The sequence below is a fragment of the Desmodus rotundus genome, chromosome 6 (genome assembly GCF_022682495.2).
Source record: "Desmodus rotundus isolate HL8 chromosome 6, HLdesRot8A.1, whole genome shotgun sequence".
Lineage (NCBI taxonomy): Eukaryota > Metazoa > Chordata > Mammalia > Chiroptera > Phyllostomidae > Desmodus > Desmodus rotundus.
The window spans coordinates 88,255,935-88,277,537 of record NC_071392.1 but is presented as its reverse complement, the minus strand read 5'-3'; the positions used below and the strand labels follow the sequence as shown (position 1 = coordinate 88,277,537).

General features: G+C 39.9%; 1 protein-coding gene across 1 annotated transcript in view; it reads right to left on the bottom strand.

The window, feature by feature from the left end:
* Window positions 1-21,603, bottom strand: part of CNTNAP2 (contactin associated protein 2) — a 1,617,197-nt gene that overhangs the window by 740,884 nt on the left and 854,710 nt on the right. Inside the window, exon 9 of the mRNA XM_053926665.1 lies at window positions 4,457-4,606. Within this exon, the coding sequence (XP_053782640.1) occupies window positions 4,457-4,606 (150 nt within the window). The remainder of the gene's footprint in view (window positions 1-4,456; window positions 4,607-21,603) is intronic.

Genomic DNA, 21,603 nt, shown 5'->3' with positions numbered 1-21,603 from the left:
ATACCATTTTTGGTACTATATTTAAAAATAGGATGCTATGTGTGACAGAACCTACAAAGTTTCTGAAATTGCCTGTGCTAGGTACCAAGCCCTGAAGCCTGGGATATTACAGGCTTGGAAAGCTGGGGTCTTTGTTGTTTGTAAAAAAAAAACAGGTGGTCATCCTCTCACCTGCTGTTCCTTGGAAGGCAAACCAGGTGCCAGCCGAGACTTCTGATATTGGGTGATGCTCAAATGCTGACGTGCACTGGCTCCTTCTTGCTGTGTGCAGCAAGATATTCAAGAGAGTAATGAACTCAGTCTAGAACCAGCCAGCCTGCAGGCTGAGATAAAAGTAAAACCAGTTTGAAATGGGAAGTGTTCTCTGATTACTTTGGCAATCTGAATTGATGGAGAATCCCCAATTTATGACCTTTAAAAGGCAAGCAAAAAATAGTATCCTAAATGAAAGTACAGTAGTTATAAGCCACAGCTGCCAAGAGATAGCCTGAGACGGAAGAAAAGCTGTGGTCCAAGATGTCTTTTACTACCTTCCGGTAAGGGTAAAGCTGAAACAAATGCAGGGAGGGAAGAGAGTTGCAAGAAACAGGCTTCTCATTTATTAGGTGCAAGAGCTTGTTCAAAATCAAGTATTACCTTAGCACTAGCCTGGCAAGAGGGAGAACTACTTTTAAGTTTCATCACCTCCCTGCTTCACTCAGCCTGATCCCTCTGAATTCCACCCTGAAGTCCAGCTGAAACCTCCTTTTGATCTTTCTCAAACATAATTTCCACATATAGCATTAACTACATACAAGGTCTGTCCGGAAAAAGTCCAGCCATTTTAATATAATGAGGGCAGGTTTGCACAATATCGATGTAACCTGGCAGCCAAGGAGAGTGGACTGGAATGAGCATGTGTGAACAATGACGACTTCGCTGTACTAGTCAGTGGGGTGGGGAGGAGATGCAGTTGAGCGAGCATATGTACTGTGTGGCCATCACATTCAAAATAACTGAGTGAGTAGAGCAATGAATCTGCATCAAATTTTGTGTCCTTGAACATTCCTCCTCAGAAATATTTGGATGATTCAGAGGCTGCAGCTATGGGCAACTGGTGATTGGCAGCTTTATCACAACAACATACCTGCTCATGCATCACGTCTTGTGCAGAGATTTTTGGTGAAACATCAAATCACTCAGATATCTTAGCTCCTCTACAGCCAAGATTTGGTGCCCTGAGACTTCTGGCTTTTCCCAAAACTAAAATCACCTTTGAAAGGGAAGAGATTTCAGACCCTCAATGAGATTTAGGAAAATACGACGGGGCAGCTGAAGGCGATTGAGAGAACTGTGTGAGGTCCCCAAAGAGATGCCTACTTTGAAGCGAACTGAGGCATCACTGTCCTGTGTACAATGTTTCTTGTATCTTCTTCAATAAATGTCTCTAGTTTTCATAGTACATGACTGGATATTTTCTACACAGATCTCATATAACCAAGGAAGCATGGAGACCGTCTGCTGACAGCTTTTCTCAATGGCAGATCAGCAGCCCAAGAGGGAGGAAATATGCTCTTGACTGCTGGGTTTGAAAACGAAAATCTGTAAAGTAAATAGCAATCTATAAAGCCCTCATCTCCTATAAACTCTTTGCCATAAATTTGTGGTTATAGCTGTTTGCTTACCCATCTAGCTGGAAATAGATCAAAACGGACCTTAGACATTCGGCAAGCTCATCCATGGCCAAAGATACTCCCCTGTCATTTGCACGGGTAGGAATTATCAATAGCTCTCTAACTGCCCATTGTGACCCACTGCCTAGGACAACAATAAAAACTGTTGGCCAAAAGCCCGTCATATTAAATATGTCTTTGAAGAAAAACCTGTTGGGCTACTGGGCTGGGCTTGCTCTCACATCAATAAGACATCCTGTCAGATTTCCATCCACTCATCCAATATTTATTAAGAGCCTTTTTAAACTTAGGTAGGTTTAACTTCTGAGAAATACCGCGGACAAATACAGAAGCAGAGGTGTAGGTCAGGACTTCTGTCTCTGAGTTGTCTCTCAACATCGTATCAGGAGGGAGAAACGCCTTGGTAGGGGGGTCAGAGGGCTTGAGGTCAGGTACTGGCTACAAACTCAGCAGCCAGGTCAGGAAAGCTCCTAGGGCTTCCTTGTCTTCCTTTAGAGAACAGGGAACAAAATGCGTGCCTTCCCTATTGTTTAGAATTTATTAGTTCGTTCATAAATATTTATTCACCATCTACTACATTCCAGGAACTTCTCTCAGACCTTTGGGGATACAGTAGGGAATAAGACATCCATATAAGCTGAGTGCTGCCAAGCAGGCGCATTCTAATAATTAGAAAAATGTATAAATATAGTGATATGTAAGCTTTTTAATATGAACAAATACATATGTGAATATTAATAGCCATATTCCCAGAGGCAAACGTGTATAAAAAGTTTAAACCAAAGCCTTTTCTAATGCAGCGTATTTGTTTCAACTTCACATTGCAGGATTTAAAATGAGACAGGCAATAACCTAATGGAAGACATAGTGATCTAAACAACAAACCTAGCACTTTAAAGATGTCTCCATATGTCACTGATAAAAAAAAATCATTTTCTGTCAGGATGCATTTCTTAATACAGAAAATATGCTAGGTTTACACTACAATACTCTTTTATATTCAGTAAAATTTATCATTAAGAGAATCTTCCTTTTTGTTCATCTTTTCATTACTTAATAACCAAGATATACATAGGCAGTCTCCAAGATGGGCCCAACAACCGGTCCCCTTGTGCCATCCCCCTCCTGGAGTGCAGGCTGGGCTCCGTGACTCACTTCCAATAAGCTCTGTATAAGTACATGGGCGGAAAGCATTCACAACAGGGAACTATAGGAAAACTTGGGTTTACCTCTTGGAAACTCTCTCTTGCTTATGCCTTTCCTTCCCCCATCCCTTCGCATCTCTCTTCTTCCTCCCCTCTCAGCACCCCCATTCAGTCCAATCACCTATAGGAGAGGCCACATGATGAAGACAGATCCTGAGGGATCAGAGCCACATGAAGGAGAATGAAGACTCCCCAGTCAATGACCAGCTGCTACTGTCAACCAAGCGAGTGCACCTTCTTGGAAGCAGAACCTCTGACCCTTCAAGGTTTCACATGATACAGCCACACGCAGCAGCGTGGGGATGACTTCCAGCCAAGCCATTCCTGAGCTCCTGATCTCCAGCAACTGGGAGATCATGCTTGCTGTTGGAAGCCGCTACATTTTGGGGTAATTGGTTACACAGCAATAGGTGACAAATGTATTGGGCTGGCCAAAAAGTTCATTTAGTTTTTTTCATACGATGGCTCTAGTAGTGCTTAGTTGTCTTTAATTTCAATTGAAACAATTTTGTTAGATGGTATTGTGGCAGCTGTCATATCGGTGTGCTTTTTAAAAAAACCTATCAAAATTGGTGGATTTTTATGTAGCTGTTTTAATATAGAAGATGGAAGAAAATATGCAACATTTTTGGCATATTATACTTTATTATTTCCAGAAAAGAAAAAAACAAAAAAAAGATTTGTACAGTGTATGGAGAAGGTGCTGTGACTGATTGAACGTGTCAAAAGTGGTTTGCAAAGTTTCTTGGTACTATTGACATTTTGGCCAAATGATTGTTTGCTGTGGGGCTGTCTTATGCATTGGAAGATGTTTAGCAGCACCTCTGGCCTCTACCCACTAGAAGCCAATAGTGGGAGATAGCCAACATACTCAAAATATCCAAATCAATGAAGTTATTGGTGAAAATGAAAAATGTGTCCTTTTATTTTACGGGAAAAACTGAACAGATTTTTTTTTATTGTCGTTCACAGTTGCCTCCATTCCCCCCCCCCATCACCCCACTATCCTTTGCCCCACACACTCCCACCTCCCACCCTCAATCCTACCCCACTTTTGCTTTGTCCACGGGTCCTTTACACATGTTCCTTGACAGCCTTTCCCCTTCTTTCCCCTGTTTTTCTCCTTCCCCTGCCTCTCTGGTTACTGTCAGTTTGTTCTTTATTTCAATGTCTGTGGTTATATTTTGCTTACTTTTTTGTTTTGTTCATTAGGTTCCACTTATAGGTGAGATCATAAGGTATTTGTCTTTCACTGCCTGGCATATTTCACTTAGCTTAATGCTCTTTGGCCAACCCAATGCAATCCAAGGACTGTTATGAGAATGAGAAGATTCAGAACCTCATGCTTTACACCTCAGATATTTGAACTGGACCAGGAGAATACAGTGACATCATTGTGATACCTTTAGCACGTAGAAACAGATTTGCTGCGCTCTTTGGGCTCAATGGATTGTGACTGTTTTCTTCCTGAGATCTACTGCGTCCGTGAAATCAAATATAAATACTTCATGATCAAACTTGATTGAAACTTTGTGGTTAGCGACGTATTAGTTAACCGATAAAAAACGGTGGTCTTACCTCCGAAGAAGTACTTCTCGCCAGTTTTAACTTGGAGAGGACTGTTAGTTCGAACTGCCGACGCCTCATCGCCATCGATGGTGAGAATAGCAAAATTTTCCTTCGCCAGGAAACGAACCTCATGCCACTGTCCGTCATTCAAGCCGGAGCCTGTTAAGTGCAAAATAAAAGGGAATTTACTTCCTCAAGATGGTTCAGTTTAAGACCATGTTTAATATTGACAAAGTCAGAACTTTATAAGTAAAAATGAATATATTTTCATTGAGGAAAATTCCGTGCTATTGACTATTGATCTCTCATCTTTCTTTAACATCATAAATGGCTTTAGTCTCCATTGAAGCAGATAAGACATAATTATTTCTTAGGACATCTGGACAATAAGATTGATGTGCCATTGGGTACTTGGGAGAATGAATGAAGTAAATGAAGTTGTTTGGAAGATAATGATGAACCATTTTAATTTAATAACTTTTTTTTGGTTAGCTTTATGAGACTCTAAGAAAATGGATTTATGACCTCTATCTAATGTCACTCTCTTTTTTACAAACTTTTACATATTGTCAACTTTTTTCAATAAACACATAAGGAAAGTGTAGTTTATAGAAGTTAAGTATTAAACAATACATGAGTCAGTACGTACAGTTGCTTGTGCTGACCAGTATGACGAAGCATGGGACACGATACCAGGATGATACGATCATTTACCAACACATTATCTTTATAATGAAGTAGATTATATTTAAAAAATAAAGATATAAATCAACAACTCCTACCCCTAACCACCGCATTTCACTGATGCCTCCTACAAAGATCTTGGGAAGCAGAAATTCTCCCAAGCGCTCCATTACACAGACAATAAAGTTTCTGTTTCATGTGTGTTCATTTTATGAGGAATAATTAGAAAATTAAGGCACACATAGAGAGAGAATAGTCACTGAACATAAATATCCAGGAAGAGGTGAAAAAACACTAAGAGACAGAGAAGCCAATGAGGGTCCGAGTGGCTTCCTCCGACCTTCCACAGTTTTAGGCTATGGCAAAGGAAGAAGAGACTTTGTTCTAGCTGGCTCCAGAGAGAACACTCTAGAATCCACAGGTAGAAGTTACTTAAAGATACACTTCAGCTTCACAAAAGAAAGAAGCCTAGCAAGTGAAGGTCTCAGAAGTGGAGGGAGAGTGAATCAGCGCGATGCTGGTGCCGGCTCCCAGCCTCTGCTCCCAGGTCTGCAAACAGAAGCTTAGAGGCTGAACGCCACCTGGGGCTGGCTGCTTTTGCACAGCCTGGGAACTGAAAGTAGTTCTCACATTTCTACATAATTAAAAATAAATAAAAAGAGGAATGCTAAATTACATGCAAAAAGTACATAACCTTCAGATTTTAGTGTCCACGTGAAGTTTTATTGGGACACAGGCCAGCTCATGTGTTGACACATTGTCAGAGGCAGAGCAGAGGAAATAGTGGCTTCAGAAACTGTTTCACCGGCAACTCTTAAACCATTAATACTTACTGTGGGTCCTTTACAGAAAGACCATAAGCCAGTGGCTGTTTTAGACCATTAAACAGAAATACTACTTTAAGAAGAAGTGAAGGCCTGTTGGAGCTTAGGAGATAGTCACACACAGGTAGTGTTTACTGATATTATACTGGTAAATGTCATTACAAATAACCACCTTTCAGATATTCACTTCAGGATTTTCAAATTTTGATTTAGCATTTCACATTTGAGTACATTTTATTTCAATGGAGCAAAACAGAAAATCCCTGCCCTAAAGTAATTAATAGTAAATGATTCCCAAACTATGAAATATATAGTACACATAAATACATAGAAAATATACATTTTGGTACTGAAATTACTACACAAATGTAAACCTTATTCTGAAACTAAAACCAGTCAGCTGTCTGACAAGCAGTTGTGTTTCCTGAAATACTTCCTTTTCATGCAGGTTTGCTTTGGGTTCTCCCTCGAAACTGACGCACAGAAGACCGCATCTTTCCCGTAGCGTTTTCCTTTAAAGGCGGAAACTGGGATTAGTGTTGATTAACCATAAAAGTGCATGGTTTTGATTTTTGGTTTTTTGTTTTTGCCTCCACAATGTGAGGAACCCTGCTTTGAAATTCATTTGGGGGCAAGGATTCCAGGGACATTAATGTTACAAATGTTCATTCCCCAAATTTAATCGTAATAATCACACATCCAGAGCAAGTCCCTGGTAAGGTATCTTCAGCTGACAGTGTTTTGTTCTAAGTGGTAGACCAGAAAGCCTTTCTAAAAATCCCTGGGGAAAATCTTTTCTTCACAAAAGTAATTCATGCATAAAGATCACCAGCTTAATTGTTCATGGACAAATGTCTATTCTTCCGATCAGATTAAAATAAAAAGGTTACTTTATTTTAAGGAACTTAATTACTAGAGACATTGGACCTCAGATAAGCAGCCTTTTTGATGGTGACCACTGCTGCATCTGAGCTTGAACTGTGATTTCCATTCATTTTAGTTCCAATGATCATTTTGAACGTTTATTATTAATCATCAAGAGGCAAACCTGAGCAGTCCATGATAGGAATGGCCCCCAAATAGATATAAAATGAAGTTCATTCTTCAGGGGGGCAAGAATGATCTCATTGCTCAAAAGAAAACATGCTGCTTCTTTGAATTATTCTTCATCTGTATGGTATAAAACATGATACCCTGAGGGCTCTCTCTGGAGAAGAATCTGATTTCACGATCTCTGAATATGTGAGTATATCCAGACAGACTGGTCTAAGCTCTATGTCACGGTCACTCTGCTGAGGACTTCACCTGCATCTGACTCACTTATAATACACAGAAAATAAGTATACATGTAATTTTTTCCCTAATTAGTAGGTGAGAAAACAATCGAATAAAATGGGAGCCTCTGTGGCTAATAAACAGCAGAACTTAGAACTGGAACTCAGCTGTATCTGGTTCCAGAGGCTGAATTCTTACAAAGAACAAATGTAAGCAAAACAAACAATAACAAAACCTGTGATATCGCCTCTGGCTCCCATGGTCAGAGTTCCCTTACACCACGAGCACACGGGCACACGTGCATTTCCACCTGCTACCACCGCTGGGCAGGAGCTCAGTCCCCGGGGGTGTCCTTGACTCATGCCGTGCCAGGGTCGTAAGTGCACCAAGGTGCCACCAAGTCCCGGCATTTGCGCTGTTGTACTGGAACACCCCACATGCCGCAGGTCTTCCATTATTTTCTTACACTGATTTGTTTTCTTCAAATTCTGATTCAAATGGGAATTTTATACTACAGGGTTGAGAAGCAAATTCCAGCATTTCCCCCAAGGCATATTAGCATGGGCTCAGGAGTGTTTATTAAAATCATCTCCCTGTACTGTGGGACTCTGAGAAAAGGGAACTCTGTCCACTCTTTTCACTTTATGAGTGGATCGGCGCTCTTGCACATGCTGTCCCGTTGTTAGTGTGTAGAACTAAGACCCTCGGCTGGACCTTTTGACACTCAAACAGCAGTTTCCCCGTTGTTCAGAACTCGCTGTCGACATGTACAGTGAGAAAAAAGAGGGTGCCAAAGTTTCAGCATATTGCACCCCTGCGTCCACTCTCCCCGTGAGAGGGAGGCCAGAACAACTGTGTAGGCAGCGCCGACTACAGTAAAAGTATATGACCTCCCCTGCAGACGGACTGTCTAGTGCGCTTTCCCTCTATCACTTCCTGGATCATCTGCCATTAGGAAGACACGGAATTACTTTTGCTTCAGAGAAGCTATAAGAAATCACCTCTTTAAAGCATTTTTAAAATTAACAATATTATTTAGTAATTTTTATTTCATATGAAACGAAACATTAATTTTATCTAAGAGTTTGTGGAACTCAATACCCCATGGAATGCACTCAGATTACCACAGCTGATCAGATCATTGATGTAAGACATAAACTTACAATAAATACCGACGCATTGATTCAGGAAACATGTAGTATTACCCTAAGTTTTATTAGGGATAACGAAGACCGTAAATCACAAAGAACACATCACTAGGCAGTACTAAAGCAGCACTTCCCATTAGCTGTTAAAGAGGTGTTATTCCTCTGCTCACTTTTCTATGGCCAATGCATGTCCCCGGGAAGGCAGACACCCACCAGGGACCCGCACCCGTGACATGGAAGGTTCTCGATGACTGGACAGTGGATCAGGACTGGCCTGATTTTTTTTTTTTAAAAGAATGCATATTCTCGAACTTAAAAAAGAGACCCATGTCTCATATGTCTCAAACTTCCTGCACACCTCACACGGACACAGCATTGTCTGCACACACTGCGTGCATCACTGCCCTGCCTCTTCTCAACAGTGAGCAGCGAGGTCCCCAAAAGACCAGAAAACGATGCTGTACATCAGAGGGCCGCCCCAGGAGCCAGGGTGCTGTTTGCTCCTGCCCTTGCTAACCTGGGCGACTTACTTCACCTCTCTGTGCGTCAGGCTTCTCTTCTCTAAAATTCAAGCCACAGTACCCACGTTACAGGTGTCTTTAGAAGAATAGATGAATAGGGTTTGTAACAGCATTGGAATGGAGCCTGGCAATTAGGAAGCAGTATATCTGTATTACTAGATCAAAAAATAAAGGCTCTTTGGTTCGTCGCATTTTACAGAACAGGAAACCGAGACTTAAGTTGAGGACTTTTTCTCTGGGGGTTACGAACCTCACAGTTACAAACATTGGTGTATCTGTTATACACAGCCTTCTCAACAAGGCAGTTGTGTAACAAGTCTTAACCCTGTGGCCATTAGGAATAGCCACATTTGACCGCTGGAAAAAAGTGTCCTGTGTTACGTTAACAGGCACTCGAGGCTTAGAAAAACATGCCCAGGGTCAGCAGGACACATGGGAAAGAACTCCTGTATTCAAACAGCTCAGAGGTGAAGATGATTTGCTCTGAAAAAATGTGCCGGATGTGTTACAAGGTTACGACGGGGACATTGATGTTAAAGCCGCATGTAAAACAATCAGAACAAAATCATTTCCCAAAGGTGAGAGTGGAACATAAACTTTCTAAAGTATTTATGTATATAATTTTAAAGGCACATAGTAATTAGGTAAATATTATAGACATTTTCACCTACAGCACTAAAAGTTTAAATATGCAAGTTAGTCAAAAGGTCCTCTTAATTTCCTTGCTGGGAAAATGGGAGGGGCTGCCGTATCTTTGGGGTGATAGTCTCGTCAGGCACATGTGAAACATGCCCGTCTAAGAGACTGAGCGGGGTTAGAACAGGGGTGTCTGACCTACACAGTCACCCTCCGAGGAACGGAATAGAGCGATGGTCAAGGGCATGGACTCTGAGGTCAGACATCTGGGGACAAATCTCATTTCTGCTCACTTAATGGCTGGGCCTTCCGCCAGTTAACCTCTTTAAGCCTCCATTCCCTTCTCCGTGGAGTGGGAGTGACAGAAGTGTCTGCTCCATAGGGTTCTCGTGAGGACTGTGGTATGCCTTACCATTCAAACAGGGCCTGGCACACAATTAGCACTCAATGAATGTTAGCTATTGTTTATTACTCTGTGAGGGAGCCTGGCTCTCTACACATCAACTGGAGTTGTTGTGCTTGGATTCTACAAGCATCAGCTGTTGTGAAGTGATTAAAACTGGTTTTCTTTATGAACAAATAACCTCCTCCCTAGTACTCATTCCACAGTGTAATCGCAGTGGTGAGGAATTTGAATATTTGGGGAGGTAGCTCAAAATATTACATTTCTTGTCAATCTTACCTTATGTGACAGTATTGATGAACATCAATACAGTGTGCAGGTGATGAATTATAGAATTGTACACCTGACACCTGTATAATGTTATTAACCAATGTCGCCCCAATACATTCAATTAAAAAAGAAAAAAATAAATTGTGAAATTTCAAAAATATCAGGGTCAACAATTTTTAAAGCAATTTTGAGCGAAATGTGTTGCTTAAAACTAGATTATTTAATAGATGTGGGTTTGAATGTCTGTGTAATAGTTTCAAAAATTAAACCCCATTTCAAGCAATGCTTTTTTCTCATGGTGACTAACGTGAGGAGACTGAAATAAACCAGCGTATATATTTTCCAAAGCATTTGCCTTTTAAAAAGCATACACTATTGCAACAGTTTTGACTTAATTTTAAACTGAAAGATCATTTGGTGTTACTTTATAATAGACAGCTACAATTCTTCCCTACATCCTAATGATGAAAACTTTTCAATTATACAAAAGGAGACCTGTATTTTTACAAACAATTTTTAACTAAAATCACTATCTTTGAAGCCATATTCCAGCTTCTGGTCTTAATTTTTTTCATTAGATAACTAAGCTGTTTTATAATATTTTCTCTAACATCTCCCTAACTTATAGTTGTTGGGAAAGCGTGCTTCGTATGCAAATGTAAAATGTTAATGAAGCGCGCTCCATCTAGGCTGTCTTTCTGATGGCATTATTTTTTAAGTGAGACTCCTGAGGTGGCTGCTTTGATTGAACTAGAAGAAACAGATGTTGCTCTTATTAGAGACAAGAAGAAAAGACTGTTTTAATGCATATTGAAAAAAAAAGAAAGTATTTAAAATATAGTAGCAAATGAAGAAGTAACATCTGTTGGAATATTGCTTCAAATAAAATCACAGTGACTAGAGTTTTCAGTCTTCTGCTCAACATTCAATCCTGAGAGAAAAATTTCCTAGAATATGAATCCATCTTTAGGCAGTTATGCTGTTTTCTGATATGGTAATAATATATCTCATAAGTTATCGGTTATCTATTTATGCAGTAAAAAGGAAAAGGAAGTAGGCATCTCAGATGAGACTGGGCACGTGCAGGGTGCTGTGGCCGTAGACAGAAGTAGGCATCTCTACATAAATATGCCATGTACTATTTCTTCTCTGTCCATAGAAGTTCCCTATTGTTAGGAAATTGATCCAACTTAACCCTGCTCACTTCTACAAGCCAATCCCAATCACCTTCCATATATGGCCAAATACAACCAGACAGAACACGGAATAAGGTGCTCAGGCAGGCATGAAACACTTCTATTTTTTTTTAACTGAAAAATCTGCCTAATGTTTTTCTGAAGAGGTATAGACAGATGTCGCCTCGGAACATGTCTTTTCTGGAAGAGCTGCTAGAATGGAGCCTTTCAGGAGCCAAGCACACTGGGGAGAGCACACTCACAGCTTTTTCATGAGCTGCTGGGAAGGACCCTTCACTCACTGTGTGTAGAATCTTAGGGATGGGTTGTATTCTTTCCTTTCAGGCATCCAGAATCCGAGAAAGACAGAGCTTAGGTTAATAGATTTTATTACATTGTCTGCACATTCGAGTCATTTGGGGAACTTTTAAAGTTCCACACTGAAACCTCCAAATATTGCCGAGGAAATTAAGAGCTAAATAAATGGAGATTATAAATACCCCATGCAGTCCTAGTCAAAATCCCAATATTGGTCTTTGTAGGAAAAGAAATACAAGATTGTACACTATATAAGGAAATATTAAAAAAAAACTTTAAATATTCAAAATAATTAAAAAGGAAGACAAAATCAGAAGACATGTCACATAACTTACAGATTTTCTCTAAAGCTCTAATAATCCACAAAGAGATCAGAAATAGATCCACACAATGTGGTCCATTATTTTTTGACAAAGACACTAAGGTAAGCCAAAAGACAAAAATAAAGTGTCTTGTTGTTGGCTTTTTTTTTTTTTTTTTTTTTCCGTCTATGGCCATACCACCCTGAACGGGCCCGATCTCGTCTGGAAATAATTACATATCCACACAGGGTATGTTCCAACAAGGGAGTGCCATTAAGTAATAAAAAAATGTGAACCAGTGCCACAAACGCCATTGTTTTGCAGAAAAGAATGTAGGCCCAGAATACAACAGACTGAATGGAGCCTCTTATGTGAAATTCTGGAACAGGTGAAACTAATCTCTTGTGATAGAAATGGGGACGGTGGTTGCCTAGGGGAGAAGGGTCAGGTCGGGATGGACTGTGAATCGGCACAAGGAAACTTCCTGAGGTCATGAAAATCTTCTGTATCTTGACTGGAGGTTGGATGCACCCACTGAATTGCACTTTTAAGATCTGTGCATTTCACATACAGTTCACCCTCACCTGTTGATTCACTACTTGTGAATTCACCTACTTGCTAAAATGTATTTGTAACCCAGTGTCTTACAGCTTTCTCTAAAGAAACAAAATCACTCTTATTTGTAGGAATGCAACACTGTTCGAATGGCAAGGACATTTGCATCAATTGCTTTTTTTCCGAGGGCACACCTCTGTGAAAAACGCTGCAGAGCGTATAAAAATAACTAAGATGATTCCTGGCCTCAAGAAGTTTGCCTCTTGTGCCATCTGATGAGATTTGAATATTCCATCATACGTTTTTATAATTTCCATGACACACTTCCCTATATCTCATAAACTGGAGTTGTAGGGCACAGGGGAAAAAAAAAATACACAGAGAAGGCAGAATGTAGATGAGATGATTTCTGTACCCAACTGGAGATCACTGGCAAGCCGTAATCCCAAGTGTGGGCGTCCGCTTGTCTTCCGTAGTCCAGTTCAAACCCTGTTGGCCGCCCGTCTTCATGGCTGCTCGAGAAGTGAGCATTAGCGTGACTGCAGAGTACATGGTCCCCTCGTTGTCCCCAAAGCACGTTAAGCAGAAAAGACAGGTACGTGTCAGTTTTGGTCGATGACTATTTTTCAATTCTGTCATCTCAGTGTTAAAGAAATAACATTAAAAATAGCGTAGAGAAAGAATAATGGGAATACCATCAATGAGGATGACAGCAATTTACTTTAGGTTAATTTCTGAATCGATTTTCTCCTTTTTCTAAATTTTGATAACAAATTCAAAGCTTAAAATGAACAACTGTCAGAATTTAAGGCCGGCTTTCTTTAAAACAGTACACATCATGAACTTCCCCACTTTCTTTTAAATATTTTGGAAAGTGGCAGTTTCATATTCACCATAGAGGACTGTGAATTTAAGCGGGTTTGATTAAACAGAGGCGTTTACCCCTGTGTATCCTGGATAACTATGATGAGAGTGCAGTTGTTATGTTGGAGAGATTTTCCAGCCACCTGGGGGCTCGGAATTCATGAGTTCAGACTGTGATTGTGACCAGAGCCCTGGCGTGGAAGAGAGGTATTAAAATATTACGCTCAGGTACAATCCTTTCAGTATAAATCATTATTTTTAAATTACATCATAAAATACATAATGGAACCACAGTTTCTCATTTCAGACAATTCTGAATTACTGCCCCTGAATAGAACTCCGTTTTTGTACTTGGCGCTGAATAATTTTTGACCTTGACTCAAAGCAGGGCCTAAGTAATGTCCCTAGGCCACAGACATAGGTAAAAAAAAAATCAGGCTCCACCTTTCACAAGTAGCTACTTTTCTGCAAACTCTCTCCTACTTTTTCTACTCTGTGACTCCTAGCAGGGGAGGCAGCTTCAGCTGTTTCGGCTCAGTTGTTCGCTCCAGCTGTGGGCATTGAGCCATGAAGGGCACATCTCCATGCATTTACGAACTACTTCTTCTGCACTCTTCAGTTCAGCAACAATCCATTTGGAGTGTCACCTGCCCTTTGGTACTGTCCCTAGTTTTTAGTGGCAAAAATGCTATAGGTGAGCACATTAAAATAATATTTGTATGACTAAAGTTGCATGTGTATATATATATATATATTACACATTTATTCTATTCATCTCTTCTTGTGGATTTTAACCTGAATGTGATACATATTAGACAAGATTAAAAATAAAACTAATAGCTTAAAAATTAATGTTTTATAACAGCATAAATTTTAACAACCACCGACTTACTGTTTGGTATGGTTTCATGGACCAGTATTATATACGTAAGCTGAGTGTGCACTGGCATATATGTGTGCCCAGAAATGTCACTCACTGCGTGACACATGACACAGCAGTGTTAGACTCTGGGGAGCAGAGGCAGTAATGTCACCTGAGACAATCACTTGGCCTCTCTGGCCCAGAAATTCTTACCACTAAAATAAACGATCCGTACCAGCTGATGACAAGGTTCCCCACAGCTGTAGACACTTAAAATAAGATGGAAACACATTCGTGTGCTGCAGAGAGGAACAGAAAACCACTGGCAACATATTGATTTGATAAAGTCACGTAGAGCACATTAATGACAAAAAATACTTGCATTGCTGGAATGATTACCTGGCTCTACGAATCCGCCCTTGCCCTGATGGGTGACTCTACCCAAAGTAGACAGAACAGACTTCATCTGAGACGCAAAGAGAAGACTCTCGCTGACGACAGAGGGAGCCATTGAAGGTCTGAACTTAGTGGACATGATATGGCAGCCATGGGGACCTCAGGGAGACCTGGGAGCATATGAGGGCAGACGACCCAGAGAGGCAAAGCCAGTGCCACAGAAGCACCCCAAGGCCTGAAAGGGAAGGTGAAGGTAGATGTAAGGGCTGGGCAAGTGCATGTGCACCTTACGGCAGAGAAGCTCTGGAATACTAACCCAGGGTTAAGAGGAAGAGGCCACCCAGGCGTGTCCCATGGAGGGAATTAGCTGAGGGAAGCTGTGTTAGATTAGACACCTCAGAGCACTGAAATTCTATGCTACGGATGAACAATGACTGTTTTCTTATAGGCAGTCACGTCCTATCTAAAGATAACCCTCATAAGATCTACAGATGTCGTGGTTTCTTGTCATATAGCACAGCTACATTTCGTTAGAAGTTACCCATAGAACATGGGCAAGTGCTGGTTGCGAGATGAGCGACCCTCTAGTTAGCGTCAATTCCTGACTTCAGAAGCAAAATCTGGAGGACTGGTAATTTTTCGTCTCTTGGTCTTGGTCCTAGTTACATAGACGCAGGGAGCCGGGCCTTCATGACGCACGCACCTTCTGCAGGTGTGGTGTGCGGGATTACACTGGAGATGTTTTAGATTCGGCTCTAGACTGTCTCGGTGAGCGTTGCAATAAAGGAAGCCCTAACATTTTTGCTGATGGAGGGTTTTGCCTTCGATTTGTAAAACATGTAACATCTGGGTAGCACAATAAAGCAAAGAGCCAATAAAAGGAGCCATGACTATATATCCCTAAAAGTTCATAAATCAAGATAAGACTATGTAATATGTAACCTCATTGAAATACCTTAACGATGTGGAAAATGTTGCAGTCACTGTTATATTTCAGGCCATGAGACAGATGTGTACAGAAGCCACCAAAAACTTACTCAATATGCACACAACTATAGAATATAAAAGCAACAGTAATTTAGAAAAAGTGATAGTTATCAATTCCATTAATATAAGATGAAGTGTCATATATAAGAAAATAAAAGATACTATTGGGGGACTATGTTAAGGTAGAGAAAGACATAAAAATTCTGAGGGGACTTCAGGGCTTTAAAAGGTGATGTCACTTTTAAAATTATGTTTAATTTCATTTCTAAATGTAGGGTTTTCCTTTCCTTGATTAACTTATCAACCATAATTACAACCCTTTCGTGTCTCACAGATAAAGGGAATGCAAACTATTTAAATTCATAGAGCAAAAAATCCTAAACCGTGACCTCCCCCACACCCCTGTGACATGAAAACATTGACTTTCCCTCTAAAGGTTATAGAATCTACCATCTTGCCTTCATTTTAAGTACTCTCTTAAGCTTTCTTCCCCATTTTATTGAACTCACCATGTCTGTATATCTCAGATACAAAGGTATAACCAAGTGGCTTAAATGTTCCAATGTTCACATCTTACAGGCTCACCACCATCCTAGCTCATTTAGTTGAAAGGTTCTCCATTCTGCTTCTGCTCTCCGCTACCTGAGAGAGAATAATTTCATTGGAAGCTGTAGCTCACAATGCCAGTGATTCTCCATGGCAGGCCAAACCCTTGGATGGCTGGGGTTATAACTTTGAAAGGGCTATATTACTTGAGAAAGGAAATTCAAGTGGCTGGTTAGTGATTTATATAGATTACACTCTTTAAACATACGTTTGTATGCTCTGTATTTATGTAAGATGATATACTTTTATTGAGCACACTGTATCTATATTTTGTAACTTAAATACAGAGCACACACTAACGCTAACAGCTGAACTCCGTCTCTCTTCCTCTGTGTCTAGTTATCTTCAGTAAGTATCCTACATACTCACACACTAACACGTCCCCAAGTGAAAGCCACGTTCTCTGAGTACCAAGGAGAAAAGGTGAAACAGTCAGCCAGAATGAGCTGAGTAACTGGCTCTTGGTCTGAAGTTGACCTTGACCTGTGACTTTTCTTCCTTTGAAGAAGGGGATCCCATCCATCCTTTGACAGAGATTTCATGGGGGACATCTGAGTCCACAGGCTGATAGGGTAGTGAACCCCAAATGCCAGTAGCCCACCTGTCCATGATCTCACTTATCAGAGTCAAGAAAAGGGGCCGTGTGTCAATTCACCAAAAACCGATGCTCTAAAACTGGATCGATCAAAAATAATTCTCCAAAGAATCAACTGATGAATGACTGAGTCACCAAATGCATCCCATGTACCATTTTTCAGGTAATTGTGTTAAGGAATATTCTTCCTGAATATATTCTATGAATCTGAATACATTCTTCTTTTACGCACATTCAATAAATGTGAACAGATTAGCGTTTTATGGATTGTTCAATTTATCAAAAGCTAAGGGTCACAGGTTTCATCTCTGAATGAATATATTCATGAAGAACATTCATGAGGAATACAGCCATGAACTACATCATCCCAGGAGTATAGTGAAAGAGGATATATTCAGTGAGTTCTTTCATTCATTGACTTAATACTAGGTGCTATGCAATGCCCTAGATCAGCGGTGTCAAACATTTTCACCGGGAGCCACATCGGCCTCATGGTTGCCTTCAAAGGGCTGAAATAATTTTAGGACTGTATAAATGTAAGTACTCCTTAACCATTAAGGAGCTGAAATTACATTTGGCCCTTTGAAAGCAACCACAGGGTGATGTGGCCCCCGGTGAAAATGAGTTTGACACCCCTGCCCTACATACTCGGCTGCATCAAAATCAAAGTTCCTGACCTTACAGAGCACAGATTCTTTTTCTAAAAGCTTTTATTTATTTATTTTTAGAGAGAAAGAGAGCAAGAGAAACAATGACTGGGTGCCTCTTGCACACCCTCAACTGGGGACCTGGCCCTCAACCCAGGCCCTGACTGGGAATTGAACCAGCGGCCTGTTGGTTCACAGGCCAGCACTCAATCCCCTGAGCCACGCCAGCCAGGGCCTTGAATAGATTAATACATTTAATGTCTTTAAAGAAGAATAATCTTTCAAATAAGCTTTCAGTAAAGAGACTTTACTAAATTTGGTGACTTCATCTGCATCTAGGGGAGTGACGTTGGGAGCTGCCTACCATGAATGCTTACAATTGGTTATAAAAATCTCCCACCAGAGGTTGATCATATTGGTTTTTTATCAGCCTTTGCTGTGAACGTTGATGAAATAAATGTACATGTGACCATGATAAACAAAGCACTAGTAGCTCTGGCTGTAGGTAGCCCCAGCTACTTCCTGTTTTGAAAAGGAACAAATGAGGAAATCGGAAGCCACAAAGTAGACTTGCAAATATCACACCGTAAGTTGCAAACGTGGGGATAAGACCCAGGCTGGCGGACTGCGCGTAACAGATTTTCTCCCACTGCAGAGCTGCCACTTGCCAGTACCGGCACTTTCCAAAACTCGAGATTTTAGTAGCCGTGTTTAACACAGGTCTTTAACTCAAATTTCTAAAATAACAATGAAAAAAATCTTACTTTTTAAATGAAATTCAAATTTCCCAGTAGTTTTATTATTTTTTCAAGCAAACTATGGTAGAAATATAATACATCTAAGCAACTTCTATGTGCGAGCTGGAAAATAAGGTTAATGGGAGTCTAACAGTTATTGTTACTAATTCTTATTTTTATTAAGCAACGAATAGCTTCATTAAGTAATACATTAGTCTTTTTTATTAGCTTCATGAGAGAGGGAGAACAATGAAACTGCTTCAGTTGAGCTTTGTGCGGCTTTTAAAAGAGAAAATGTTCTTTCTGAAAGGGCACTACACTGAAAAAAAAATCTAAGCTGAACATTGTTATTCTTTGAGAAAGTCATCAAAACAAAATGAAAATGCTGGCATTTCAGTAGGCCCTTTGCATTTTTTTTTTTTTGAGCAGACTTCAAACAGTAATTGCTGTGGTCCTGGTAACAGATGCCTGAATACGAAGCAGGTTTGCCGGAGGGTGTGTGACCTCGGGTTTTGGCTCTGCACTGTGCAAAGACAGAAAAGGCTTTCTGTTATTGTTCTCCTCTACAACTCCTCGGCTGTTTATTTGTTCCCAACCAGTTCTCAAAAGCAAACAGAAATTAGACACCAGGCCCCTCTTTTCACTATTAATTTTCTTGTTGGTTTTAGCAGAGGTTTTTCAACTCAAACAAAACGCACAGTGACACAAGAAATAGTTTACAATTAGCTCCATTCATTGGGAAACAATGAAACATTACTGCTATCATAAATAAGGGGAGAGAGTCCACTTGAATTCACTGCAGGGTCCCTTTTCTTTTATGCGAAGCTGAATTGGTTCATTCTGCTACCCCGGCAGGTTTCGAGAACAAATCTTTTCTTTGGGCTGTGTCTCCACTTTTGATGAGAGGGCTCTTTCTAGTACCCTGTAAACACTCACATTTTCCACTCTGATTAACAAAGCTTAATATCATCCCTACAAGGAAGGAGTCCTAAGTGATTTCACTCATAAGAACATTTAGCATTCAAACTGGCATATTCCAAGGCAGACCCATGCTGAGAAACCAGGAGAGCTGATCAGGATGGTAACTGCCTGGTGTGTGGTGTGAGGTGGACCTGCTGCGGGTGGGTCGATGCAGCAATACTAGGAGGCAAACTAGGATAATTCTTCTTCTTTAATTAGGCACTTAATAATCAAAACTATAATTTAGCTCCAGAATGTCACAAAATGAGATCTGAAGAAGGCAGAACAAGTCTCTCTCTCTCTCTCTCTCTCTCTCTCTCTCTCTCTCTCTCTCTCTCTCTCGCAGAAGTTTGGTGCCAGATGAAAATGCATTCTGTATGATTAATGTATCTTATCGGTATAAACATAAGGAGTACCGCCAATAAAACTGTGAGGGTCTGCTGCCTAATTTCATCGCATATTTACTGAGTATCTACTATAAGAAAGACATCCTTTCTCAGCAAGATTTATCATCTCTGATTTAAGTCAGTGTTTTAGGAATGAAAGACTCACATTCAGCCTGCTGAAGAACTTAAATCATATTATTTTATTTTTTCCTTTGAAAAGATAATTTTGAACTGAAAGAATAATATTTTTAATATTCATCCTATGCAGAAGTTTTTAATGCATTATCTGAAATTCAAGTACAGCTATCACTAATAAATTTATGTAGATTATAACATGTTGAAATTTAGCTAAGTATCACTAACATATTTGGCATAATATTATAAAGATAATGTTCGAAGTGATTAAATTTGAAGTTAGTTATTTAATCACCTTCATTATACTTCTTATTTCAAGTACGTATTTTTGGATGTGTCTAGGAAGCTATGTATAATGATCCATATTGAGGAATAAAGCTAATTTGTATTTACTCAGTTTTATAGTAAAAAAGGTAAGTTTCATTTTGGTAGGAGTGCAAATTTATACAATCTTATAGATGAAAAATTATAAAATTCAATTATTTATAACTTTTTAAAATCCTCAATGAGGACATTTTTGTTTTCCATTGCTTTTACAAAGGGAGAAAGGGAGAGAGAGAGCAGACAACACTGATGTGAGAGAGAAACATTGATCTGTTGTGTTCTTGTATGCACCCCAACTGGGAACTGAACCCCCAACCTGGGTATGTGCCCTGCCTGGGAATCAAACCCACAAACTTTTGGTCCACGGGATGACGCTCCAACCAAGCAGACAGAGCACTTATTTATAATTTTATAGTCATTTTTATAACGGTTTTATTTATTTCTTTTTATACAGAGGGGAAAGGAGGGAGAGAAGGAGAGAAGCATCAATGTGTGGTTGCCTCTAGAGTGCCCCCTACTGGGGACCTGGCCTGCAACCCAAGCATGTGCCCTGACTGGGAATCGAACCAGTGACCCTTTGGTTCACAGGCTGGTGCTCAATCCACTGAGCCACACCAGTCAGGGTTATAGTCATTTTTTAAAAGTAAGTGTTCAAGTTTTATTACTTAATATTTTATGAAAAAAACAGATTGAAATAATTTTAAAGAAAGAACTAAAAGAGTTTAATGATGAACAAAATTGTATAGATATATTATGGAGAAAATAATCATGCCTTTATTAATTTTCAACAGAAGTGTTTTATTTTCCCCTATAAAAGGGAAAATTTCATTCAATATAAAATTGTACAAAATATGCTATAAAACTTTTGAAAGTTTTTTTTTATTTTAGTTGAATCATTTGATTTTGTATATACTGCAGTCAGTCAAGGATGACAGAAATGGTAGCTTTTGCCTCCTACGTCTGTATTGAGGTGAATGATTAAAGAGAAAATAAGAATGATTCTGCCTTCAATTAAATTTGAATGATTTTACTCACTCAACAGGTATGTGATTATCTTGTAGTTGCAAATTCTGGTAATTGTGGGGCATAGGAAGTATTGGGACTATTGTCCTTGACTTCAGAGATACTGATTGTTAGAAGGTATATGTTGAGAAATATTAAAGTAAGTAGATATTGCCCAGTATATTAAAAAAAAAGACAATAAACTGTGGAATGAATGGCTTACCTTCTTTTGAGAGGATTAGGCCAAGCTTCATGGGAAAGTTTCCACGTATAGAAATGGATGGCAAGGCCACTCGAAGGGAGAGTCAAAAATAAAAGTTTGGCAGTTTAGGAGGCCATTGTGTTAACCTGATTTCTGCCCCTTCCTGGGCTCCTTGAACACACAGCTGAACGTACTTGAACTACATCCTTTTATCTTTGAGTCCTCAGACTGTAAACACTCACTGCATATTTGTTGAATGGACAAATGGATTGCCTGTCCCTAAGGAACAGCATCTAGCATGCAGGAGATCAGACAAGAGGAACTGGTTGAAGCAGCTCAGGA